At 65.5% G+C, this 25,889-nt stretch overlaps 1 protein-coding gene across 5 annotated transcripts; it reads left to right on the top strand.

The window, feature by feature from the left end:
• The first annotated feature begins 1,231 nt into the window (after nucleotides 1–1,231).
• B3GAT1 (beta-1,3-glucuronyltransferase 1) lies at nucleotides 1,232–25,175 on the top strand. 5 transcript variants are annotated; one of them, XM_070767562.1, is made up of 9 exons: nucleotides 1,237–1,529; nucleotides 5,385–5,695; nucleotides 8,133–8,605; nucleotides 14,509–14,601; nucleotides 14,710–14,856; nucleotides 20,192–20,700; nucleotides 21,244–21,540; nucleotides 22,375–22,474; nucleotides 23,446–25,175. In XM_070767562.1, exons 4-8 carry the CDS (start codon nucleotides 14,598–14,600, stop codon nucleotides 22,459–22,461), a joined length of 1,044 nt encoding a protein of 347 aa, XP_070623663.1. In that variant the 5' UTR covers nucleotides 1,237–1,529; nucleotides 5,385–5,695; nucleotides 8,133–8,605; nucleotides 14,509–14,597; the 3' UTR covers nucleotides 22,462–22,474; nucleotides 23,446–25,175. The 5 variants fall into 5 exon arrangements, with proteins under 5 accessions (XP_070623665.1, XP_070623663.1, XP_070623662.1 ...); XM_070767561.1 differs by lacking the exon at nucleotides 8,133–8,605; XM_070767560.1 differs by lacking the exons at nucleotides 5,385–5,695; nucleotides 8,133–8,605.
• Nucleotides 25,176–25,889: the final 714 nt, after the last annotated feature.

Raw genomic sequence — 25,889 nt, 5'->3', positions numbered from 1 at the left:
AGCACAAGGAGCAGGGCCGGGCTCCGTAGTGCCCAGGCCAGAGAGGGGCCAGGAGAGGGCCCCATGGTCCCAGTTCAATGCAGAAACACCCAACAGAGGGCCGGGAGGGGGCCACCAAGGGAGGGAAGGAGGCCCCTGACTGCCTCAGTCCCCTGGGGCCGGGAGGCCCCCCACTACTGGAGCTGGCCCCTGTGCTGTGGGAGAGACACAGCGTGGCCCTAACTGCACGTGTCCAGGAGGACGGCCACCTGGGCTGCAAACTCTTAAAACATGTACAAGGAAGGCCTCTCCGTCTGTGGGAACTTGACCAAAGGGCATTTGGAAGGCTCTCCACCGAGGGCTACAGCCCACACCCTCACGCACACACGTGCACACGCAGGGCTGACACCCCTAGACCGTTCGCAACACACAGGCAAGGAACAAGCAGCCACTTCCTGGCCCAAAGAGCCCTTGAAACTCTGGGAGCCTGCGCCTCTCTGCTCCTGTGACCCCTCTGCCCCCCACACCGCCTGGCCCGCGTCTTTCTCCGGGGAAGTCCAGGCTCCTCTGACAAGGAAGGTGGGGTCTGGCCTCCGACCAGGCAGCAGCGCCCCGACGGGGGCCCCCTGGGCCAGACCCCGAGGAACCCCATCTCCACGCACCAGGCACCCCTGCGGCCGGGCAGGCGCCCCTTGTCCCCACCGGCCATCTCCCTCTCCGCCCTCGCGCTCAGCCTCCCAGGCCCAGAGAACCGCCCCCGACTGCCCGCCCGGAAACAATCACCCTTTGAGAAAGGCAGCCAAACTGGGCGCCAGGAACGGCCGGGATGGAGGCGGGGCTGGGGGCGGGGGGCTCTAACTCCCGGAGCGAGGCCTGGCGGTGTCGCCCCCTCCCGCAGCCCCGCTTCAGAGCACAGAGCCGGGCCGCCTGCGCCTGGGAGGGCGCGGGGCGATACCCACCCGGGGGCCCGCGCCTCCTCGCGCCCCCGGCCCCGCCCGCGGGGATGTATAGACGGTCCGCGGCGCGGGTCCCGCCGGCAGCTCGCGCGCGGGGCTGGACGCGCGGGGCGGGGCGCGGGGCGGGGCTAGCGGTGGGCACCAGCGCCGCGGGCGGGCCGGGGGCGGGCCGGGGGCGGGGCTGGCGGCGCTGTCACAGCCGCGGCGGCCGGGGCGCGTCCGCCGCCGCCGAGGGGACTGCGCGCCGGCCCGGTCTGCTGGCTCCGGCCGCGCGCCCCGGCCCCGCGCCTCCGCCCTGCGCCCGGCCGGCTCTGCTCGCTCTGCCGCGCCCCCGTCCTCCCCGCCCGGCTCCCCGCCCCGCGCCCCCAGTGCGCTCGCGGGCTCGGCCGCCGCCTCGCCGAGCGCAGAAGGGCCGGGCCGGGGCGGCGCTGACCCCGCGGCGATGAAGGGGCCTCGGGGGACCCGCAGCCCGAGAGCCCCCGGGGCCGGAGGCGCGCGTGGCCGGGGCCAGCAGCCCGGGGGCGCGGGGACCGGCGCCTAGGGGCCGCCGCCGAGATGGAGCGCGCCGGGGACGATCCGGACTCGCCGCCGCAGGTCAGTGGCCCCGCCGCCGCCGCGTACAGAGCCCCTTTATGCGTCCGCATCGGCGCCCGCGGCATGTGCTACGGGCGCCTGTGCGCGCGCCCCTGTGTGCGTGTGTGCCTGTGTGTGTGTGTGTGCCTGTGTGTGTGTGTGTGCGCGCGCGCGCGTGGATGGTGGTGCGCGCAGCGGGGCGGCTGAGAGTCGGCCAGCATCGGGCCGGGGCCAGGAAGCGCCGCAGTCGAGGGGCTGCTGCGAGACAAGACCTGGGTGGTGCTGGCCCTCCTCGCATCGAGAAAGGGAAGCTGGTTCTCAGCCCCTGCCAGCCGCAGGCCAGGCTCTTAGCTCCCCGGGGCCCTTCCTCCCACCTCAGCAGGTGGTTCCTGGCGACCTGGAGTTGGGGGTCAGCACCAATGCTCCGGGTCCCCCAGGGTCGTCCCCAAGCCCAGAGGCTCCAGCCAGTGGCAAGTTAAGTGTCTACAACTCTCCCGCGAGGCAGGGGGCTGAGCAGTGGTGAGGGGGCCCAGCGTCAGGACAGGTGTGCAGGGGGCAGAAGGAGTCAGGACCGAGTTCATTGCCTGCCCTCCACACCCGGACTCAGGCCTGGGGCCCCAGTCCCTCCCAACCAGAGCCCACAGCTTAGGGGAGCAAACTGAGGTGTGAGGCAGCAGAGGATGGAAGGGAGGCCAGGAAGGAGGTGACGACGGCCTGGGGCTGGAGCTGAGGTTGAGAGAACCCGCCCCTGCGCACGCAGAGGCAAAAACAAGACCCTCTCCAGCCCTCTGCCTGTCCTACCCCGGCCAGGCCTAGTCCCAGCCCGGCGCCGCTTGCGTGGATTCTTGTAGAAGCTGGGCAGCAGGGCTCTGGGGCTCTCTCTGCCTGGATGCTGAGGCCGGCCTTGCAGACGGCTGGTCGCTCCAGGCTGGTGGGGGCAGCTCTGCGTGGGTGGGTGGGGTACCCACCGGGGGCTTGACATGCACTGCTGCACAGGACTGGGTGGGGATGTCCCCGGAGCAGCCGGTGACATCTTGTGTGTAGCTGTGTCAGGGTGGGGCTCACGGCTCCCCCAGTTACGGGGCTGTGGGCGTGTGACTTTACCGGATGGAGGCTCCCGCTTCCCCAGATCCACCTTCTGTCCCCCAGGGCTCCCTGCCTCCAGCACAGAGACAGAGGCATCCCCTCCAAAGCTGCTGAGCTGGGGGCTGTTAGTGGCCTCACTGGACCGAACATCGAGTCCCCTTCCTTTGTTTAGAACAAAGACCCTTCCCTCATGAGACCCTCAAAGAGACTGCACTGCACCCAGTCCATGCCCAGCACCCCCAAAGCTTCTGGAGCTGCATTCATCCCCCTCTCCCCATCTTGGGGAGATGCAGAAGGCTTGCCCGGGTGTGGAGCAGGGAGGCTTGATGGATCCATGCCCCCTTCAGTGCCAGGCGGCTGCTGTGCCCGTTTTGTGCCTGCCCATGGCTGAGCCCCTCCTTGTTGGGGTGTGCTGGCGGCTCACCGGCACGGGACTGAATGCACGCACAGAGGTTCCGGATGAGCAGCAGTGACGGGCCCACCTGAAGGGGGGCTGGTGGAGACTGGGGGCTCCAGAGGAAGAAGCGGAGGGCCAGCCTGCCCCTGGCCGCCGTCTCTGGATGCACCTGGGTTTTCCCCCATGGTTTTGAGGGGCGAGGGGAGAGGGGACACGGGTGGCTGGCCTTCTCTGGCTGTGAGCACAGGGTGATGAGGAGGGCGGAAGCTGCACAAGTGTGGCGGGTCCAGCGGTGAGCTGACCGCAAACCAGGCTCTAGGGTCAGGGAAGCGTGTTGGTCCAGCTTGGTCAGAGGAGGGGCTGAGCGGGCCGGGAACTGCCCGAGTGCCCCCCTCTGCTGAGCGCTGGACAGGAGGAGAGGCCGGGCTAGGGAAGAGAATCTGAGAGTCCGAGGCAGGTGGAGCAGCTGCGGGAGAAGGCAGACAAAGACGCAGAAGCGTGGGCGCCGGGGGTCCAGCAGAGTGGGGCCACCTCGGGCCTCCTTCCGAGATGCCCGCCTGTGTCGGCAGCCAGCGGCCAGGGCAGGGGGCCGGCCCCCAAGGAACGCGGGGGAGCGTGGGCTTCAGGGGAGCCCCGGGCAGAAGGGACTCTTTTGCGTGTGCCCACCCCCACGCCTTCTGGGGAGAAGAAGAAGGGAAGCTTGCTCGCAGCCCAGGCCTGCAGGCCAGAAGTCCTCTGCGGGGCCTGCTGAGCGTATGGGGTGAGCACGCGGAGGTGGTGCCATGCAGGGCACAGGCTGGCCAGGCCGAGGCTGCCTCGGTCTCTGTGATCGGCTGGGAGGACTTTGGGGAAAGCGGAGGCCTCTAGGCCCTGATTCCTGAACGTCTGTAGACCCAGGAGCCTCTCTAGCCAGGCTGTCTGTAGGTGAAGCACTCGAGAGGCATCAACATCGTGTCTGCATCTGTTCCGTCCCTGTGAGCCCCTGGCATCCGGAAGCCTCTGAATGGAGTAGCCGTTCTCCCACCCTGGGGCCGCCTCACCGGCCTTGCTGCCGGCTCTCCGTTCAGACCTCCGCCTCCAGGCCTGGGGCCTGGTCCTGCCCCTGCCGTTCCACTGAGGGAGACACACTGAGTGTCCCCCTGCTGAATGGCAGCAACACGGTTTCCGTGCGGAATCAGTGGTTGGTGCGATCATTGCATTTCTTGGCCAGTGTCCCCCCAAAATACGTGCAACCGACAGGAACCCCAGGCCGGTGGCCCCTTGGTGTGGGTGCTGCCAGCTGGCCAGGTGGGCGGGGGCCGCTCCAACCCTGCTCCACACTCGCTCACTGAGCACCTACTGTGTCCCGGGCCCCGGGCCAGTCCCAGGGAGGTAAGGCGTCAAGCGGGCCCCAGTCAGATCAGGTTTTCTGTTTAGCTTAGCTTTGGAAGGAAGGACTGTGTGGGTTGCCTTTTTTTTTTTTTTTTTTTTTTGCAGCTACAGCAAATTTACTTTCCTAATGAGGTTTAGCTGCAGCCAATATTAAAATGAATCTGTGCTCCCCGAGCGCAGCAGCTGACGGCAGGGCAGTGGCCTCCCCGCCAAGCGCCTGGCAGGGCTTAGGGCTTTGCCGCCCAGAAGCTCAATGGAGGGGAGTCTCAGGGTGGACCTCTAAGAGCTGGCTGGACTGGGGATGTCTTCCCTGAGATCAGAGCCCTGAGCAGGGGGTCTCCCGCCCCGCAGCTGGGAGATGGGGGGCCCTGGTCGTTGTTCATGAAGGAGGGGGAGGGGGCAGGGCCATGGGGGTCAGAGGGCAGGTGTCAGGAGGGACCCAGCCTGAGGTCCTCATGGACCCTGCGCGCTGCTGAGCGAGTGCCGTCGCCTCCTCCTCCCCCTGCCCCGTCTCGCTTCCTTCCCTGTCTCGCTTCCTTCCCTGGGGAGTGGTGAGCACTGGTCTGTCACTTGCCCGGCGCTCGGAGCCTCAGAGCCTGGCGGGACGTGGCGCAGCTGCCCCCTCCCCTGGTGGGCATCCCCCAGTCACGCCAGCGCTTTCTGCAAGCTCAGGCGCGCACGGGGCTGTGGCTGCCCCGCAGGATGGCACAGACGCGTTCGGGACGAGCCCAGCGTCCCTGAGTGCCCCTGGCAAGAGCTGCCCCGGGCTTGGCACTGCGCCTGCGAGCGCGGAGAGCGGGGCCTGCGGACGCGCGTGCTGTGTGCCCACGCTGTGTGCCCTGGGGCCACCCCTGACCCCCTGTGCCCCCGCGTGTCTTGTCTCTGAGTGGGATGATAACAGGATGCTTGTGAGGTGGGAATGAGAATCACAATGAATCGTGTTACTCACTTGGAACAGGAGCAGTAAGTGCTTTGCTCAGCAGGTATTTTTGCCTCTTTTTTTTTAAATTTGGCTGCTCCAGGCCTTAGTTGCGGCATGCCGGATCTTTGGTTACGTCGTGCAGACTCTTCGCTCCTGCGTGTGAGATCCAGTTCCCTGATCAGGGTGGAACCAGGGCCCCTGCATTGGGAGCGTGCAGTCTTTGCCACTGGATCGCCAGGGAACTCCCAGCAATTTTTAAATCATTCATTCCATGGTAGTTAACGTTCCATCTACCTACATTTGGACGACACGAAGTCTGCCTGGCACACGGAGGGGCCCAGCTGTGGCCTTGCTTCTGTCGCCCACCGCCCTGAGCCTGTCTCCTCCCTGTGGTGGGGCCGTGGCCACACGGTAAGCCCGGCACCATCTCGGGTCGTGTTCGCCTTTGCGAGTGAGCACAGCTCCCCCTCCTGCCCCCAAAGGGCCCTGCTTAGCCCCGTGCGTTCAAGATAAAGGAGCACACGAGGTTCCGGCCTCCAGGGCATCTGGGCAGGCAGGGGCAGCCAGGGTCGGGAGGGCTCTACCTGGCTCCCAGCCCTGGTCCTGAGGGAGAGGAGCCCCTGGCCAGGCAGGCCCAGCAACCAGCTGCTGTTGGCTTCCAGGCCCTGCTGTGTCGGCCGCTCGCTGCAGACTCAGTCCCAGGGGCCTCGTCTCCTTATCTAAAATGACAGATGCGTGAGGCATGTGCCCGTGTCTGGCCCCAACCACACTGCTGCCCTCGGTCAGCCCCCGTGATCAACACCCCAGGAGCAGGGTGGGGCGCCCACCTGCCGAGAGGACAGGGGGCAGAGCAAGCAGGTCTGGGAGCCAGCAGTGGCCGGGGAGACCATCTGCCCAGAGTTAGGGTTCTGCATCTGTAGATGCAGCCTTCTTTCTGCAGATCAGAAAGCTGCCCGCAGAGGTTCTGCTTCTGTTTTGGGTCATGCAGGACCTTGTTGCCTGGCCCCGCACTGTGGCCTGAGTCTAACTCTGCCCTCCCTGTCTCAGGCCCCCAGGCAGGGGGCGAGAGGCCCTCCCCCACCAGCCAGCCAGGCCTCCGCTGTCCTCCCGTGACAGCTGGCGGGAGGACGCACCTACACTGTCCTGCCAGGGCCCCAGGGAAGGTCAGCTGGCTCAGGCCACAGGCAGCGCATTGGAAATACACAGGAAACTTTAATTAGATCAGTGAATCAGCAGCCTGCATGGTGTGTGCACATAGTCTGACCACACTCTGACCACACGGTGTGTGCACACCCTCTGCCCCCAGCCTCTGTGCTGAGCAGTTGTTCTGTTTCCTTTCATCCTCTGAGCCTCTGAGGTGAAGGGAAGTGTTGCTCGCCTAACTCACCCTGTGCTGACATGGACTTTCTCTTGTCCCCGTGAACCTCCTGCTGGGAGCCAGCATCCACGCCTCCACCCCTCCCCACACCCCTGGCTGGAAACACCAGCTCTGTGTGCATGTGTGCGTGCACGTGTGTGTGTGCTTGCCAGCCTCTCACCATGCCCTGCGCACGCCTAGAGCCTTGCCTGGAACCCCTGGGGCGCGTCCCCTGGACGTGCCCGCTGTGTGTCTCGCCATGGAGACCCCTGCCGGCCAGCAGGAAGGTCTGGCGCTGGGCCCACACAGGTGCCGCCCGGCGCAGTCCCCAGTGTGTCGCTGCTGACCCACCCACGCACGGCTGTTGGGTGGCAGGTCCTTTTCTGTGGCAGAGATTCATAGAATGCACAGTTAGGTGCACCACCTTAACGGCTCTCAAGTGCTCAGGGCGCCCAGGACATCCCCACTGCGCACCTGTCCAGCTCCAGGACTCCTCATTGTGCACGCTGGAAGCTGTGTGCTTCCCTAGCCCCCGTTCTGCCCGAGCCCGACCACCTTGTGCCTCTGTGAGCGGGTCAGGGGCTTGGTCCTGTTGTGCCGTGCCTCCCTGAGCCCAGAGTCCTCCAGGTCTCTGTGTCAGAGCAGCGTCAGCGCTGGTCTCCGCTGGGCTGGGTCACTCCATGTGGAGCGTCTTGCCGGCCCGGTCCTCAGACAGGCAGGCCGTTTGCTGCCAGACCGTGGGGGGGAGGCAGTCCACGGTGGCGTCTCCCCACTGCCCTTCCTGCCCAGGGATGCAGACGCCTCTGTGCTCTGAGAACCAGGCGCCTGGAGCCCCACCTTCCCCGACAGTCCAGTGCCGACCGCAGGGCCGGCGTGCTCGACAGCCCCCGGGAGACAGGGAAGCAAGAGCATGGCTGGCTGAGGCTACAGGCAGGGCCAGCAAAGGGGCAGCCCAGCCAGGACCCCAGGCGAGGAGCCGGCCCCTTGCAGAGCCTGGGGTGGGGCCACTGGCCCCAGAGCCCGTGCATGGGGCGGCCCTCTGCACGCCCCTCGTGAGGCTCAGCCTGTCTAGACCACCGTCTGGGGCTGGCACTGGGACCCTGGGTCCCTCACCCCCCCGGGGTGGGGCCTGGGCTGAGACTAGGGACTCTGGGTCCATCACCCCCTCCCCAGGGTGGGGTCTGGGCTGAGACTGGGACCTTGGGTCCCTCACACCCCCAGGGTGGGGTCTGGGCTGAGACTAGGGACTCTGGGTCCATCACCCACCCCCCGAGGTGAGGCCTGGGGCTGAGACTGGGGTGCTGTCGCTGCCCGTTCGGGCGCCGCACCTCCTGCAACACTTCTCCCAGTGTCTCTCCCAGCGCGGGGGCGGCTGACCCCAGGGAGGGAACGGGGCGGCAGGAGAGACAGGCGGCAGAGGCAGTGAGAGCAGCCTCAGAAGCCTGGCAGGAAACGGGCAGCCCTGCGTCAACCTCCCACCTCCGAACTCAGCCCCGAGCCCGAAGGAGGAGCCTCGGCTTGCCTACCCTGGAGACGGAGGGAGACGGGGCACCCTGCCCTCCCTGGAGTCCACGCCACGGGCACCACCTGCAGGCACAGCCTCGTCTAGGGGAGGGAGGAACCGCTGTGAGAGCCGCCTGAGGCTGGCCAGGCCCAGAGGAGCCAGGGACCCTGCGTCCCGTCTCTGCCAGACGCGGACGCTCAGCTGGAGTCACGAGCGGGCTGCTGCCATCCCCGCTACGATATTCCACGTCTTGCAGCCTTCGTGGCGCTCTCTGCGGGGCAGGCCCTGCACTGGGGTTTTCCACAGACCCCTCAGCGGATCCCAAATTGCCCAACGAGCGTTGGCGAAGGAGACTCAGTGCCAGAGACACAGTGCAGCCTCCACAGCGTGCAGGGCCCAGAGGAGTCCGGAGGAGCCCCTGGCCTGGGGGCTGCAGACGGACACAGAACCAGCAAGACCGGTGGGTTCACGCAGGGTGTGGGCTGGCCGCAGAGTGTGTGGGGCCTGGCAAGCTTCGGGGGTCAGGCCAAGGGCTCAGAGCGCCAGGTGGCCTCCCCGGGAAACTTCAGGGTGGGTGGGACCCCCATGCCAAACCGCAGGCCACCAGCTCGAAGGGAAACAGGCAGAGAGAAGCAGGATGCCCAGACAGCGGGGGAGGGCAGTGGGGACAGACGGCCACGCGCTGCCACCCCAGCAAGGCTGAGCGCACCCTCGCCGGGGGCCTGCAGGCTCTGCACCCTGTCCTAGGCAGCGCGTCCTCGGACGCCCAGCCCCCGGGCCCTGGCCCCCGGCCCCTGCCCTCCGTTTCCTATCAGAGCCCCGACTCCTGCCCCCGCCCACCCAGGCCGGTGCCCGGGGGCCCCACGCGCTGAGTGCCAGCATGTCCTGAGCTGCCCCAAGCCTCCAGGGCCCGGGGCAGTGCAGCGAGCCGGGCGCTGAGGGGCAGCATGCTCCAGGGTGTTTGCTGCGGCCGCGCTGGACTCAGGCAAGGCCGTGTCCCAGGGCCAGGGTCACCGTCTGCTGCGTCCACACAGCCTCTCCTGGGGGACGTTCCTCAGAGGCCTCTGCGCCCTGAGGCCACGCGTGTGCCCAGGAACTCACTCAGAGGCGGTCCTGGCCGCGAGCTCACGTGCACACATGATGATATCACCTGGGGAGGGGGGGCTGGCTCCGAGTGGCTCGCAGAATGGACCTAGCGCCGCCGCCTCCCGAGTGAAACTTCAGCCTGTGTCCGGGGGCAGGGAGCTGGCGCTTCGGCCTCTGTGGGGCTGCATCACAATCGATGGTGCTGAGGTGCAGCGCAGTGCCCAGCTGGTGCCCAGGCTTCCTGCAAGGTGGCCAGCGGGCTCGGGGACACTCAGACCCCCGAGCAGGGCTGTGACAGGCCTCGTGGACGGGACAGCTGCCCAAGGCCCTCCCGCGACGGCTCTCATGGGGGCGCTCACCCAGGCCGGCCGCTGTTGGGTGGGCCACTCTCCCTCTGGTCTGTGTCCCCACCTGGAGCCACGCTGCAGGTCACGCATGTGCCTCGGGCCCAGCCCAGGACACCCAGGACACACCCCAGGTGACACCCTCCTGCGAGGGGCCGTGGGGCACGTGGACGACCCTCCGCATGAAGACGGGGACGTCAGTCAGGCCACTGGTGCCGCGGGTTTGTGCCATTCGGACTCCTGCAGCGCAGGGGACCACTCACATCAGACCCTTCTCCATTCTCTACTGAGTCAGAATCCAAACCCGATCCCAAGGCTATTTCTGAAAAATCGGAAGAGAAACCAAGGAGCCATTTCATACACGACCGACGGACTGTTGTTTCCTGACTCCTGGGTGGAAGAAACCTGAAGCTGTCACCGCAGCCTGTGCTGAGCGGGTGTCCTTCCGCCCCGGCCAGGGGCTGGGGTCTCGGCCAAAGCGGAGGAAGATGACACCAGGCCCGGGGTCGCTCCAGCCCCCACCGTGTGAGCCGGTGGAGAGCCCCTCCTGGCTGACCCGAAGATGGCACCAGGCCCGGGGTCGCTCCAGCCCCCACCATGTGAGCCGGTGGAGAGCCCCTCCTGGCTGACCCGAAGATGGCACCAGGCCCGGGGTCGCTCCAGCCCCCACCATGTGAGCCGGTGGAGAGCCCCTCCTGGCTGACCCGGACCCTTGGTGCTGCCCGAGGGGCCAGGTCTGCCAGCAGGAGCAGTATGCATGGAGCGGGTGTGAGCGCTCTGAGACTCTGACCCAGGCCCTCCAGGCCTGTTTCCTAGCCTGTGAAATGGGGCCAAGACTGCCCTGCCTGTCTCAGAGGCCGCCGTGGCTTGCAGAGAAGGAACCCAGCCTGCCAAGGCAGGGCTGCAGCCCCGGGGGTCGTCCGAGCCCTCCTGGGGTGGAAGGCCCCCTCTTCCACCTGCTCCGGGGGTGAGGGCAGAGCCGGGGGTCAGCAGCTGCCACGTGCTGCCCTCTCCCCGCAGAGCCAGTGGGGTGGGGAGGCTGGGGAGTGAGGCATGGGGCCAGCTGATGCATGTGGACCCTCAGGGAGGGAGCCAGTTAGCTGTGGCCTCAGGCTTGTCCTGCGCAGGGGCTGCGGGGTTGATGCTGAGTCCTGTTAGGGCTCGTGGGGTCCCATTAGGTCTCAGAGACCATCTGAGGCCGAGGGTGAGCCGGCCCTTCCCAGCGTCCTGCCCGCTGACCTCTGCTGAACTCTGCTGACCTCCGCTTGGCTTCCCTAGTCCAGCCCCAGGGCATTCGGCTCCCAGGGACAGGGGGCAGCTGCTCTCCTCACGGCCCAGCAGGGTCACCTCCACCCATTCAGGACCAATGCCCTGGCCTGTCTGTGTGGTGCAGGCAGGTGGGGGGCCCTCTCGGGGCCAGGGAGCTGCGGCCTCCCCAGAGTATGTAAGGTTGCTCCTCATCCGTCCGCAACGGCCCTGCGTGCTCTCGTCATCTCTGTGCACACTCAGTCATGTCTGACTCTGCAACCCCACGGGCTGCAGCCCTCCAGGCTCCTCTGTCCATGGGGATTCTCCAGGCAAGAAGACTGGAGTAGGGTGCCATGCTCTCCTCCAGGGGATCTTCCCAACCCAGGGATTGAACCCGAGTCTCCTGCGTCTCCTGCACTGTAGGCAGATTTTTTTACCGTTGAGCCACCAGGGAAGCCCCTTATCATCACAGAATATGGCAGAAAAAAAGAAATACAGGCGGGAAAGGAAGAAAGCCCTCGTTTCTATGAGAATTACGTTGAATGCTCTCCAAAGCTTCCATGAGGCGAGTCCGGGAAAACGTTCTCCAGGAGAGGTGAAGACCGGTGGGAAACATCATACGAACGCTGAAGGACGCCGTGCAGGTCACTCACTGAGCGTCCCCGGGTCGCGGACCACTTTGGGGAAGTCAGGTCGGGGCCGCGGGCGCTGTGCCCGGGGGACAACTCCCCGCGGGCCGTGAGCTCCCGGGACATCCTTGGCCTTGCAGGCAGAGTCGCACTGGCTGGCAGTGGGCGCTCGATCAGGGAAAGGACTTCGGCTGGGCGGTGGTCAGGGCATGCGCAGCTTGTACACAATACTCTGGGGGTTCTTCTCCCCGTGGCCTCCTGCGACCCGCCTGCCAGCCACGATCCCAGGCCTACGGGCACCATGGCCCTTGCCCTGCTCGAGGGCTTGGGGGGGAAGGTCTGTGTGTAACTGACCTCCACCAAACACACACACGTGCGCACACACACGTGCACATGCATACACATACACATGCGGCACACACATGCACACACGTACACACACACGTGTACACCTGTGCACACGCACACACGTACACAATGTACATGCACAGCATGCACACGCGAACACATACGCGTGCACACACACGTACACATACACATGTGTACACCTGTGCACATGCATACACGCACACAATGTACATGCGCAGCATGCACACGCAAACATACGCATGCACATGCATGTGCACGCACACATGCACACACGTGTACACATGCTCTCACACACATGCACACACACGTGCACATGCAGCACACACATGCACACGCGTACACACACGTGTGCACCTGTGCACACACGTACACGCACACAATGTGCATGCACAGCATGCACATGCACGCACACATGCAGACACGTGTACACATGCACGCACACACACGTGCACGCACCAGCTCTGCAGATACCTCCCTGAGTGGCAGGACAGAGCTGTGTGAGCCTCCCTCCCTGCGGGCCAGGCGCATCCAACCCCCAACCCACCACCGCCACCACCACATGGCCCCTGAATCCAGCAGGGCCCTTCCCACCACCAGTGGGACTAAACCAGCTCCTCCCCAGGTGTGGGGCGTGGGCAAGCTTTCTGCTGGAATCCCTGCAGTCTCAGAAGGCAGGCTGCCGTGAGCCTCAGAGCCAAGTTCGCCCAGCCTCTTCCGGGCAGCCTGCTTGAGGCTGGACCCCAGGCCGGCTGCCCACCACCCCTCCCGGGCCACAGCCCGCGGTCATCCTTGCAGTCCCCTCTCAGACTCGGGCCTCTGCGTCTGGGGTGCTCTGCCTGCCCCACTCCACGCCCCCACCCCAGGCCCCCTGATCCCCGCTCCCAGCCACCCAGCCCCAGGCCTGCCCCGCACAGACCCCTGCTGGCCAGCTGGCTCCCTCGGAGGCTGGGGGCTCCCCGCTTCACTTCATAACCGCCTGGTAATTAGCTTCATGACTTCGCCGCCGTGCTTATAATAGCCTCCATTAAAGTTATGGGATTTTCAAGCCGTAATGGCTTCCAAAGTAATTAATGCACAACTGGGTTTATGGCTAAGTTTATTTTTAGAGCTTTCCTGCCTCTCCCTCCTTCCCACCATAGATGTTTTGACCAGATAGACTGGACGGGATCAGAGCATCGTCCCCCTCAGGCCGTTGCCTCTGTCCCCTCCTACTCCACGGGGGATCGGGACCTGCAGGGGGCTGCCCCCCAAGGGGTTCTGGGGCCTGACCCCCTTCCCCCACTCCTGTCTGGGTTCAGGCCTGGCCCCAGCACAAGCCGTCCCCTGTGGCCTCGGCAAGCACCAGGAGGAAGGGGATGCAGGAGGACTCAGAGAGCGGCGAGTGATCCCTGGGGGAGGCCACGGCGGGGGCCGGGTGCCCAGGCCAGGCCAGCTCCCACGGCCAGATGCCTGGAAAAGCCCCAGGGGACCCCACAACCCAAGGAGGCCTCCCTGTGTGGCCTGCGGCGGCCAACCAGACCGAGGTCCCAATCCAGTGTTTGGCGTCCTACCCAGGGGCTCGGCACTGGTGGGGCTGGCCGGGGAGGCGGCCCAACACCCAGACGGGCAGGCAGCGTGGCCTCTGGGCTCCTCCTGCGGGGCCGCGGCCAGGAGCGCGGAGGTAGCTCGGGGTCCAGGAACCCGCCCTGAGCCTGCATCGTTTGACCCCAAGGCCTATCCGCCATCTGCTCCAAGCAGGCCGTGCAGACAGGCCGGGGCGGCCACTGGCGCGCACCCACCCGCCGGGAGGGCTGCAGGCCAGAGGACCAGGTCGGGAGGAGGGACGCAACGCCTCCAAGAGTCCTGCTCAGCCTGGCTCTCAGCCAGGAGAGACGGCCATCCGCCTGCCTGCGGCCTGGTGGGCGTGACCTTGGGGGCTCGGCCTGCCAGACGGGACACCTGGGGGGCCCACGCGTGGGGACAGGCGGGCTGCCATGGCTGTCCTCCCCCCAGGCCGCCCCTGTGGACCCAGAGGTGTCTTGCAGGGCTCTCAGCACAGAAGTGGGGGCGGGGGAGGGGGTGACAGCTCCCAGGAGGCTGGGAGGCAGGGCGCCAATCCCTCATCATGAGCTCAGCCGGCCCGGAGGGGAGCTGTCGGCACGCGACCCCCTCAGCTGACTCCTGAGCCCCCTCGGCTGGCCCCTGAGCTCCTCGGCTGACCCCCGAGCCCCCTCGGCTGGCCCCCGAGCCCCCTCGGCTGGCCCCCGGGGCGGCTGGCCCCGAGCCCCTTGGCTGGCCCCCAGCCCCCTCGGCTGGCCCCCGGCTGTGGCTCCAGCCTTGGCCCTGTCCCGTCCAGGCTTGCTGAGGGTGCACCCTCCCAGAGTCCACTTCCAAACACTACTGGCCAGTCCTCTGAGGACTCACTCGGCACAGATGCCTTCATCCAGGCTGTGAAACGAGGTCCGAGCACAAGGCTGTGGCCGTCACAGCCACCTCAGCCTGAGCACTCTCTGCGTCCTCCCAGAGGCAGGCTGCAAGGCCCATGGGCGTTAAAGCCTTGGAAACTAGGTGCCCTCTTCATAAACGGGCCCGGGGGTAAGCCGGGGGAACCCAGGCAGGGGTGTCTGGACCGAGGGGGCACCGCCTGTCCTCGGCCCCACGGGGTGGCACCCCAGGCCTCTGGCCAGCCTCTCTGTCCCCTCTTGCAGGTGTTCACCCCGCAGGGCTCCTGACCCACTGCAGACAGCACCCCTTCCCAGACTCTGGTCGGGCTGGACTCCGCAGAGCTGCGTCGGCAATGGGTGGGTTGAGCGGTCAGGCCCGTGGGCTGGCGTGCGGCTCCCCGTGGCCCCGTGCCTGGCCCACCCGGCCCACTCGTGTGCTTTTCTCCCTCTGCGGCCGCTGCCCAGCTCACGAGGAGCTGTGGGCCCAGCCAGCCTTGGAGATGCCGAAGCGACGGGACGTCCTCGCCGTCGTGCTCATCGTGCTCCCCTGGACACTGCTGGTCACCGTGTGGCACCAGAGCACCGTCGCGCCCCTGCTCGCCGCACGCAAGGGTGAGTCCCGCCCCGCCGGGAGACCGCAGCCTGCAGGCCTGAGTCTCCTGACGGGGTGACCGCAGCCCGGAGGCCTGAGTCTCCTGACGGGGTGACCGCAGCCTGGAGGCCTGAGTCTCCTGACGGGGTGACCGCAGCCTGGAGGCCTGAGCCTCCTGACAGGGTGACCGCAGCCTGGAGGCCTGAGCCTCCTGATGGGGTGACCGCAGCCTGGAGGCCTGAGCCTCCTGATGGGGTGACCACAGCCTGGAGGCCTGAGTCTCCCTTAACAGGGTGACCACAGCCTGCAGGCCTGAGTCTCCTGACGGGGTGACCACAGCCTGGAGGCCTGAGTCTCCCTTAACAGGGTGACCACAGCCTGCAGGCCTGAGTCTCCTGACGGGGTGACCACAGCCTGGAGGCCTGAGCCTCCTGACAGGGTGACCGCAGCCTGCAGGCCTGAGCCTCCTGACGGGGTGACCGCAGCCTGCAGGCCTGAGCCTCCTGACGGGGTGACCGCAGCCCGGAGGCCTGAGCCTCCTGACGGGGTGACTGCAGCCCGGAGGCCTGAGCCTCCTGACGGGGTGACCGCAGCCCGGAGGCCTGAGTCTCCCTTAACAGGGTGACCGCAGCCCGGAGGCCTGAGTCTCCTGACGGGGTGACCACAGACTGCAGGCCTGAGCCTCCTGACAGGGTGACCACAGCCTGGAGGCCTGAGCCTCCTGACGGGGTGACCGCAGCCTGGAGGCCTGAGCCTCCTGACAGGGTGACCACAGCCTGGAGGCCTGAGCCTCCTGACGGGGTGACTGCAGCCTGGAGGCCTGAGCCTCCTGACGGGGTGACTGCAGCCTGGAGGCCTGAGCCTCCTGACAGGGTGACCGCAGCCCGGAGGCCTGAGTCTCCCTTAACAGGGTGACCGCAGCCCGGAGGCCTGAGTCTCCTGACGGGGTGACCACAGACTGCAGGCCTGAGCCTCCTGACGGGGTGACCACAGCCTGGAGGCCTGAGTCTCCCTTAACAGGGTGACCACAGCCTGCAGGCCTGAGTCTCCTGACGGGGTGACCACAGCCTGGAGGCCTGAGCCTCCTGACAGGGTGACCGCAGCCTGCAGGCCTGAGCCTCCTGACGGGGTGACCGCAGCCTGCAGGCCTGAGCCTCCTGACGGGGTGACCGCAGCCCGGAGGCCTGAGCCTCCTGACGGGGTGACTGCAGCCCGGAGGCCTGAGCCTCCTGACGGGGTGACCGCAGCCCGGAGGCCTGAGTCTCCCTTAACAGGGTGACCGCAGCCCGGAGGCCTGAGTCTCCTGACGGGGTGACCACAGACTGCAGGCCTGAGCCTCCTGACAGGGTGACCACAGCCTGGAGGCCTGAGCCTCCTGACGGGGTGACCGCAGCCTGGAGGCCTGAGCCTCCTGACAGGGTGACCACAGCCTGGAGGCCTGAGCCTCCTGACGGGGTGACTGCAGCCTGGAGGCCTGAGCCTCCTGACAGGGTGACCGCAGCCCGGAGGCCTGAGTCTCCCTTAACAGGGTGACCGCAGCCCGGAGGCCTGAGTCTCCTGACGGGGTGACCACAGACTGCAGGCCTGAGCCTCCTGACGGGGTGACCACAGCCTGGAGGCCTGAGTCTCCTGACAGGGTGACCGCAGCCTGGAGGCCTGAGCCTCCTGACAGGGTGATCACAGCCTGGAGGCCTGAGTCTCCTGATGGGGTGACCGCAGCCTGGAGGCCTGAGTCTCCCTTGATGGGGTGACTGCAGCCTGGAGGCCTGAGTCTCCTGACGGGGTGACCACAGCCTGCAGGCCTGAGTCTCCCTTGATGGGGTGACTGCAGCCTGGAGGCCTGAGTCTCCTGACGGGGTGACCACGGCCTGAAGGCTAACTCTCCCTTAACGGGGTGACCGCAGCCTGGAGGCTGGAGGCCTGACTCTCCCCTGACGGGGTAACCACAGCCTGGAGGGAGGCCTGACTCCCCTGACGGAGTGGCCACAGCCTGGAGGGCTGACTCTCCCCTGATTGGCCAGTGGGGACCTGGGGCCAACTTGGCTGATGACTGCACCCTTGGGGGCTGACCTGGGGCTCGGATGGTGCCATGCACCCAGGCTCAGAGCCTCGCGGGCTTTCTTCTGCACCCACGCCCAAGACATGCACCATGGAAGGGCTGGGGGGGTACACCATGGGAGGGCTCAGGGGTGGTGGGCATGCACCGTGGGAGGGCTAGGGGGTGCATACCCCACAGGAAGGCTGGTGGGTGCAGCATGGGAGGGCTCAGGGTTGGGGGGCATGCACTGTGGTAGGGCTTGGGGTTGGGTGGTGGGATTTCCAGCCTGTGTTACTGAAAGCCTTTCAGGGCGAGTGTCTTCTTTTCCTGGTCAGGAAGCCCTGACGCAGCCCCCAGCCCCCAGAGCAGGCAGGGCCAAGAGCCCCAGTCTGGTGCGGGCAGCCCTCACCGTGACGCTTCAGGCTGCTCATCGCTGCAGGGGCCTGAAGCTTCCTCTAGGAGGACTGGGCCGAGCGTGGCTCAGCGCCCACTGTCCGTCGGGCGCCTGGAGCTCTCCCAGCATTTCCTCCCCTCGCTCCTTGGTGCTGTTATCTTTTTTTGGCTGAGCTGAGTGGCTCGTGGGATCTTAGTTCCCTGAGCAGGGACTGAACCCAGCCCATGGCAGTGAGAGCGCCAAGTCCTAACCCTGGACCGCCAGGGAGCCCTGCTGCTTGTCCTTGTAGAGCCGTCACCGCGGCACCTCACGAGGTCTGTCGCGTGGGATGTAACACCACGTGCTTCTGTTCTCAGCGGCGCTTTGGGCTCAGGGACGCCAGGCTGCCGCGCTCAGCACGGCCGGTCATGCCTAGAGACGGGACTTGGCGCCCTGGCCCCAGGGCAGCCGCGATGGTGACACAGGCAGCACCAGAGGGCGATGGGGGCCCTGAGGACCGGAGGCGGCGGCAACCCTGACCCAGCCCGTCTTAGGCTCGCAGACCCTCCAGGGCGCAGAGCTGCCTGCGGGGGTGTGATCACAGGGCAGGGGGAGGGGGGGGACGCTCAGGGTCCTTCCCTAGCCTTGGGCTCCAGAGCTCTGCTCGAGGCAGGATACACTAACCCTTATTTATGTCCTGGTCTGCAGCTGCTCTCTGGAAGCTTGTTTTCTTTTCCCAGTTTGACTTAAAACTCCTGCAGAAAGTCCCCTTGGTTGCCTGTGCCGGTCTCCCCACCCTGCACCCGCAGCCCGGGGGCAGGCTCCCACCTGGGCTGTGTGTCCCCAGTGGGGGTCATTAGCCCGTGGGAACTCTCCGAGAGCCGGGGACTTGTATGTCACCGCGGAGCCCAGTGCCCAGCCCCAGGCCAGCACCCACATCCACACCTGCGTGCTGACTAGAGCTGTAGGAAGCCCAGCCTCCCGGGACCCCCTTCACCCCTGCACGGGATTGCCCCCACTACCCTTTCCATAGTTGGACATCTTACTGTCCGCCTCTGCACAGGAGAGATGCTGTGAGCCCGGGCTGTGTTCCGAGCCCCTAAACCCACAAGGAGATGCAGTTATCAGCTCCCCTTCGCAGCTGCCAGTAGTGACCAGAGGCCAGGCCCCTGGCTCAGGGTCCTGTGGTTAGTGCAGAGCTGGCCGGGTCTGAGCCTCGGAGCTCGGACCCCAAGGTCTGGCCTCCAACCATCCCACCTCCCGCTGAGATGGCCCCGGAGCAGCGAGCACCCAGAGTCCTTCACGTGGCCAGACAGGCCTCGGTTGGGGGCGGGGGGCGCTTTCAGAACGGGAGGGGTGTGGGCTGGTCCCCCCATGAGGGGCTGCTGGCTCCCCACGGGGATGCAGATAAGGGAGAAAGCCTGGCCATCAGAGCTGCCCTGGCGGGAGCAGGGCACCTCCAGGGGCTCCCATGCCTGCGTGTCATGGAGGTGGGCCTCTGCCCGGCTCCACACACACCCCTCCTGGGCGCACGGCTGGGCAGGGGCACAGGCAAGGCCCCAGGGGCTGTGAACGCATGACAGGAACGTGCACGTGAGGAGACACACAGGCCCAGAGGAGCCGAGGCGGGTCTCCACCCCGCCCTTTGGCCCAAACATGGGACATCGACGGTCAGAAGGGATGGGCTCGGGATCCAGAAGCATCTTGCCCACCATGGACAGCCCCCAGGACAGAGTGCTGTGGTGAAGCCCCACACTCCACAGCGAGGTTCGGGAGCTAGATTCTGGGTCAGGCCCCAGAGCGCCTTTGGGGCAACCCCCACAGGTCCCTTCCCCCCGGGGGAGCAGGAGGGGGACAGGGAGGGGAGGACGGGGGCAACGGCCTGAGAGGGAGGCTCTGATCCTGTCCAGTCTATCTGGAACCCAGGTGAGGTGCTCCTGGACTCTGGGGCCACAGGCCGCGTGGCACCAAAGCACTAAGGTTGCCCCAGGCAGGAGCGCTAGTGCCCCAGGCTCCTCAGCAGCTCTGGGGAGAAGGGCGCGGGCAGTGTGGTGGGCGCTTCGCCACACAAAGCCTGGCACAGACGGGAGCCCCGGGTGCGATGCTGCAGCTTGGCCAGCTGCCCTTAAACCGCTCAGAGCTGTCGAAAGCCAGGCATAGGGGTCAGAAAGAGGAGGACCCAGGGCGAGGGTGTCAGGCAGCCAGCCTTAACCATCAGCGGCAGCCCCCAGGACCCCAGAGAGGTGTGCACTGACTCTCCCACAGGAGCAGAGGAGAGCCGGGCGGGCTGGTACCTGTACCCAGTACACCTGTACCCAGTACCTGTACCCCAGTACTCCTGTACCCAGTACCTCTGTACCCAGCATCTGTACCCAGTACCCCTGTACTCAGTACTTATACCAAATACTCCTGTACCCAGTACCTTTGTACCCAGTGCTCATACCCAGTACCCTTATACCCAGCGTCTGTACCCAGTACTCCTGTACCCAGTACCCCTGTTTCCAGTACCTGTACTCAGTACCCCTGGAATCAGTACTTATACCCAGTATTCCTGTACCCAGTACCCTTCTACCCAGTACCATTGTACCCAGTACTTATATGCAGTACTCCTTACACAGTACCCTGTACCCAGTACCTCAACGCTATACTCAGTACCCCTGTATCCAGTACCCTTGTACCCTGTACCCAGTACCCCTGTATCCAGTACCCTTGTACCCTGTACCCAGTACCCCTCTACTCAGTACCTTATCCAGTACCCCTGTTCCCAGTACCACTGTACCCTGTAACCAGTACCTCTACCCAGTACCCCATACCCAGTACCTTACCCAGTGCCCCTATGCTCAGTACCTTATCCAGTACCTCTGTACCCAGTACCACTGTACCCAGTGCCTCTGTGCCCAGCACTTGTGCCCAGTGTCCCCACACCCCCTCCTCTGATCTGCAGATGACAGTGGTGACCCCCGGCGCGAGGCGCCCCCTGGCACGGACCCCAGGGAGTACTGCATGTCCGACCGGGACATCGTGGAGGTGGTGCGCACAGAGTACGTGTACACACGGCCCCCGCCCTGGTCTGACACACTGCCCACCATCCACGTGGTGACGCCCACCTACAGTCGCCCGGTGCAGAAGGCAGAGCTCACTCGCTTGGCCAACACGCTACTGCACGTGCCCAACCTGCACTGGCTGGTGGTGGAGGACGCGCCGCGCCGCACCCCGCTGACGGCACGCCTGCTGCGCGACACCGGCCTCAACTACACGCACCTGCACGTGGAGACGCCACGCAACTACAAGCTGCGGGGGGATGCGCGTGACCCGCGCATCCCCCGGGGCACCATGCAGCGCAACCTGGCGCTGCGCTGGCTGCGGGAGACCTTCCCGCGCAATTCCAGCCAGCCTGGCGTGGTGTACTTTGCGGACGACGACAACACCTACAGCCTGGAGCTCTTCGAGGAGGTGCGGGCCGCGGATACACAGACCAGTACCTGTACTCAGTACCCCTGGGACCAGTACTTATACCCAGTACTCCTGTACCCAGTACCCTTGTACCAAGTACCATTGTACCCAGTACTTATACGCAGTACTCCTTACACAGTACGGAGTACGCAGATACGCAGACCAGGGAGGGCGGGGAACCTGGCGAAGGGGGAGGAGGCCTGCATGGGCTCCCAGACCGACCAACCCACCGCAGCCCTGGCTTCAGGCACTGTCTGGAGGAGGGCTTCCAGTGGGGGAGGGGAGGAGGGTTCCCCGTCCACCTTCAGTGTCCCCCCAACTCCCATCCCCCGAGTTTGGGAATCAGGACAGTGGGGGAGGGGAGGGAGTCATTTCAGACTCTAAATCGGGGAGACAGAGCTTTTGCAGCAAAGGACAAAGCACAGGTCACGTGACAAGGGAAGCACCAGCTGCTTGCAGGGTGGCCTTGCTCACAGCCCTGGCCAGTCCTCTGCAGACGCCCGCCCTGGGCGGCCCAGGTGTCCTGACTCTTCTCCCCTCTAGATGCGCAGCACCAGGAGGGTGTCTGTGTGGCCCGTCGCCTTCGTCGGTGGCCTTCGGTACGAGGCCCCGAGGGTCAATGGGGCAGGGAAAGTGGTTGGCTGGAAGACGGTGTTCGACCCCCACCGGCCGTTTGCCATAGACATGGCGGGATTTGCAGTCAACCTGCGGCTCATCCTGCAGCGGAGCCAAGCCTACTTCAAGCTGCGTGGCGTGAAGGGCGGCTACCAGGAGAGCAGCCTGCTGCGCGAGCTCGTCACCCTCAGCGACCTGGAGCCCAAGGCGGCCAACTGCACCAAGGTGGGCGCCCGCCAAGCTCGCAGCGCGGCACAGGCCAGCTCCTGCCCGCGAGGCTCCCTGCTAATCAGGGACCTGCACAGCCAGTGGACAGCCAGCCTCCCTCCAGGGTGGCGGGTCTGTGGCCCTTCAGGCAGCCACACTAAAGGTGGGCAGGGGGACGAGGAGGGGGCCCCCAGGCAGGCAGAGCCTAGGAATGAATTCCTCCCTCACCACGCATCAGCTGGGCTCCATACTTCCATGCCAGACACACCTACATGTGTGCACACACATGCACACATGGGCACATGTGTACACATGCACACACACACATGCATATGCCAGTGCACATGCACCGACATGCACAGACACGGGCACATGTGTGTGCATGCATGTGCACACACGCCCATGCACGTGCACACGAGCACGAGTGTATGTGCCCAGTACACACGCACACACAGGCGTGCACACACATGTTCGTGCATATGCTCATGCACACACATGCATAGATACGTCTTCCTACCAGTTTGGACTTCTCCAGTTGGGGACCAGGCTGGCACTTAGCTGAGCTGGAGGCCCCAGAACTGTCTCCCTCAAGATCCATCAAAAAGCACAGGGGAGGCTGAGAAGCAAGAGGAAAACTTGGGACCACTTTCTCTCTTCTTTGTAGCTGCAGATTTTCTGTTTCCAATAGATATTGTGAAGGCAGCCTATGTACAAAGAGCAAGAATGAGGGGGTAGGCAGAAATACAGAACAATGGAGAAAGTCTTGCTGGAACAGGGCTGGAGGGGAGGGGCAAGGGTGGGAGGGCGAGGTTGGGGCCGGCCCCATGTGGTCTTATGTCTCTGGACACACAGATCCTGGTCTGGCACACGCGGACCGAGAAACCAGTGCTGGTGAATGAGGGGAAGAAAGGCTTCACTGACCCCACGGTGGAGATCTGAGCCCCGGACACAGGTAAGGGGATGCGAGCCGGTGACACCCTGAGCAGCCCCCCCTCCAAGCTTGGGTGTAGAGTAAATCTGCCAAGGCGTTTCCTCCTGGTCTTTAATCATGACAGTCACGGCAAAGGCCCCATGGAGTGGAGGAGGCAGAGATGAAGTCAGTAGGTGGCAACCTCCCCGCACACCTGGGCCCCCCAGCTGGGTCCCCGCACACCTGCACCCCCCCAAGCTGGGTCCCCGCACACCTGGGCCTCCCAGCTGGGTCTCTACACAGCTGGGTCCCCACACAGCTGGGTCCCTGCACACCTGGGCCCTTCCTTGCTGCTTGGAGGCCTTCACCTCACAGCACCGCCTCGTGACGGCTCCCTGTCTCCCCATCTCATTCTGGCCACAAACCTGTCCTCGTATGAGGCCCTGCTGGGTGGACTCACCCGGGCTCTGTCTGCATGGTTTCCTCCTCAGTTGAGGTAGAAGCGTGGACTCCAGATTCTGGCCCAGTTCCCAGGCTCCCATTTCCCTCATTTTCTTCATCTGCTAAATGGGTTGTTGGGGCACCAGAAATAGTCTCTGGCACTGCCCAACTGCTGCTGCTTTTATTTGGTCCTTAAAAATCCTGTACTGAAGTAGTTCACAGGCTCTATTTACGCTTTAGAGATACAGGAACGAAACTCAGAAAAGCTGAGTGGATTGTGCCAGTAACCCGCACAGCCAGGCCCTTCCTGAGCTGGAGGCTTGCTGTGAGTGGGGTTCTCTTGGTCTTCAGGCCTCGGAGTCAGGCTGCAGCTTTTGTGCCTCGCTGGCAACAGCCCAACTGCAGGAGACCGCGGGGGTCATGACCCTGAGCATGGCAGATCACCTGGGCCACGACCAGACCGCAGTGGGTCAGACAGAGCACGCTCCCAGCTCCTCGGGCGTCTGGGGGGGCCCCGTGGACCCCAGCTCCCAGCGGCCCCCTCACGCTGCTCCCTCGCTCTCTCCCCTCAGGAGCGCCTTCTGAGACCTGCTCCTGGCCGCCTCCTCTCCCCACGCCGTGTCCCTCTGAGGCGCACTCCCGTGGACTCGCTGCCACCCTCCCTTCCCCTGTGGGGCCTTCAGAGAGAGCCCGGCCCCATGCCGGGACGAAGGACGGAGACCCTAAAGCACAGAACCCCCAGACCTGTTGTGCTCCACCCGCCCGGCAATCCTGCGGGGTCGACGCCATGGGCCCCGAAATAGGGGACTGCCCGGCTGGGACGGAGGTGAGAGCCCGGCAGAGCGGCCCCTGGCCCCATGCGGCCCCACGGCCACCGGACGGTGGTCCCCAGCCCCAGGCGTCCGGACCAAGCTGCTCCCGGGAGAGGAGGTCGGCGCCCTAGCGGGCTTTCCTTGCTCCCGCCTCCAGAGCCTGGGGCCGCCTGAGCGCCTGGCAGGCCCGGCTGTACCTCGCCTCGCGGGGGCAGCAGAGCCCCTCCAGGCCCTCGCCCCACCCCCCGCCCCGCCCCCGCCCCCGACCCCGACCCCGCCCAGCGCGGAAGGAGCCGCCTGCCCACTGCCGCGCCTGGGCCGGGACTGGGGAGGCAGACGCCCCCACCAGAGCGGCCGCCGGGGCTCAAGGTGCAGGTGGGCCAGGAGCAGAGAGAGGAAGGGCCGGGCGGTGTCCTCCCCGCCCCGGTCGGGGCTTTGGCCTAGCGGAGGGGTCGACAGAAGGGCACGGAGGTGACCTGAACCCAGAGGGCGGGAGACCGAGCCCAGACTGCTGGCAAATCGTGACTTACACACAGAGTGGGAAGCAAAACCTCGCTTATCCCAAATGGGGCGCACAGTCAGCTGGCCTCCCGTCCCTCCCCATCCCCCCCCAACCACGCAGCCTCCCGCCAGGAGGGAGGCGCTGGTCCCCCTGCCTTCCCCGCGGGCCAGCCCTCTGCCAGCCCCCTCTCATGCTCCTGACGGCTGGAAGCACAATTTTCATCCCCTGAGAGGCAGAGGAACGGCTTGCGCCCCGCCCGAAACAGGTGTTTACTTTTAACGCTAACAGCCCCCACCCTCCTGAAACTCGCTGGATGGGCCCGAGGGCTGTGGAGAGCCCGCTCCTGGGTATCGGGGGGGCCGTGGCCTCAGCGCAGCGACCCAGAGTGCCAAGCAGCATCACCGCCTGTGCTGAAGGGAGTTTACCTCCTCACCATGGTCAGGAGAGCATCCCACAACCCCCTACCCAGAGCCCTGAGCCGCCTTGCAGGGCCCCGGAACCACGGGGGTAACAGTGACCAGCTGAGTGGGTGAATTTGCGCCGGGCACCGTGGCCTCGCTCACGGGACCAACCCTGGACGCTGGGTCAGCTCGCCTGGCTGGGCAACTGTCTTGGCCAGAAGGCCAGGGCTGGTTTTCAGGAAATTGGTGATGAACCACGAAACGGGATCGTCTCTTTTTTTTTCTTTTTGGCAGATACTAGTTCAGTTGTTCACCTAACACCCTCTCTTCGCTGCATGTGTATTTATTTAGTTATAACCCTGGTGGACTGCAGCTTCCGTCTTCGTTGGGAATGAGTTCGTTATGAGCCATGGTTGGGTCGGTGACCACAGCTTGTTTGCTCCCCCGTCGGGAGTGGGGGGCGGGGCAGAGCCCGGAGGACACAGTGGGGAGGGCGGCCCCCACAGCTGCACCGTCGTCTGTTTTAATTTAACTGTATTTAATTTGTTTCGAAATTAAAAGTCAACTATGGTTTTTAACCGTCTTAACCCTCCTCCACCATGCCTGCTTTCTCATCACTTAAGCGTCCAGCCTGTACTGTGAGGTGCCCCTCTGGACACTCCCTGCTCCAGGTGCCACGTGGGCCCCGAAAGCCTTGGGGTCACCTCCCACGAGGACACGAACACAAAGCCCTGGCACTGCAGACGCCATCCGCACCAGGAGGCGGACAAGGGGCGTGGGGTGGGCGCGGGTGGCGTCAGAACGGCCTCTGGGCAGATGCGCAGAGACCGGGATTGGGGCAGAGCGCTCAGAGCGCTCCATCAGCAGGAGGCGCTTGGCAGATGGGCCCTGAGGGCAGCTGACTCTGGGGGGTGGGGTGTCAGACACGAGAGCAGGGGACACTGGACAGGCGGCCTGGGAGTGGGAGGAGGGGCTGCCAGACTTTCGGAGCAGAGGGTGGGCTTGGTCCAGCCGGCCTTCTGGAAGAATCGCTTGCCTCCTGTGCTCCCCACGAACAGGACGAGGGCAGGCGGCTGGAGACCATGGCGGGTCCGGCGAGGTGGGTCAGGTCTGGGCGCGTGGCGGGGTGAGCTGCTGGGCCAGGTACGGGGTTTGAGAGGAGCCGAGGAGAGCCAGACAGAGCAGAGAGCTTTGTCCATCGCTCCAGGCAGACTGCAGGGGTCCACGCGGCGACAACAGTGTGGGGTCATGTGACTCACACACTCACGGGAGGTGAGCAGCCAGCGGCTGGGGCCCCTGAG

This window comes from Bos indicus, chromosome 15, assembly GCF_029378745.1.
Source record: "Bos indicus isolate NIAB-ARS_2022 breed Sahiwal x Tharparkar chromosome 15, NIAB-ARS_B.indTharparkar_mat_pri_1.0, whole genome shotgun sequence".
NCBI lineage: Eukaryota > Metazoa > Chordata > Mammalia > Artiodactyla > Bovidae > Bos > Bos indicus.
Note: the sequence above shows the minus strand (reverse complement) of the source record. Positions and strands in the feature narration are given on the sequence as shown.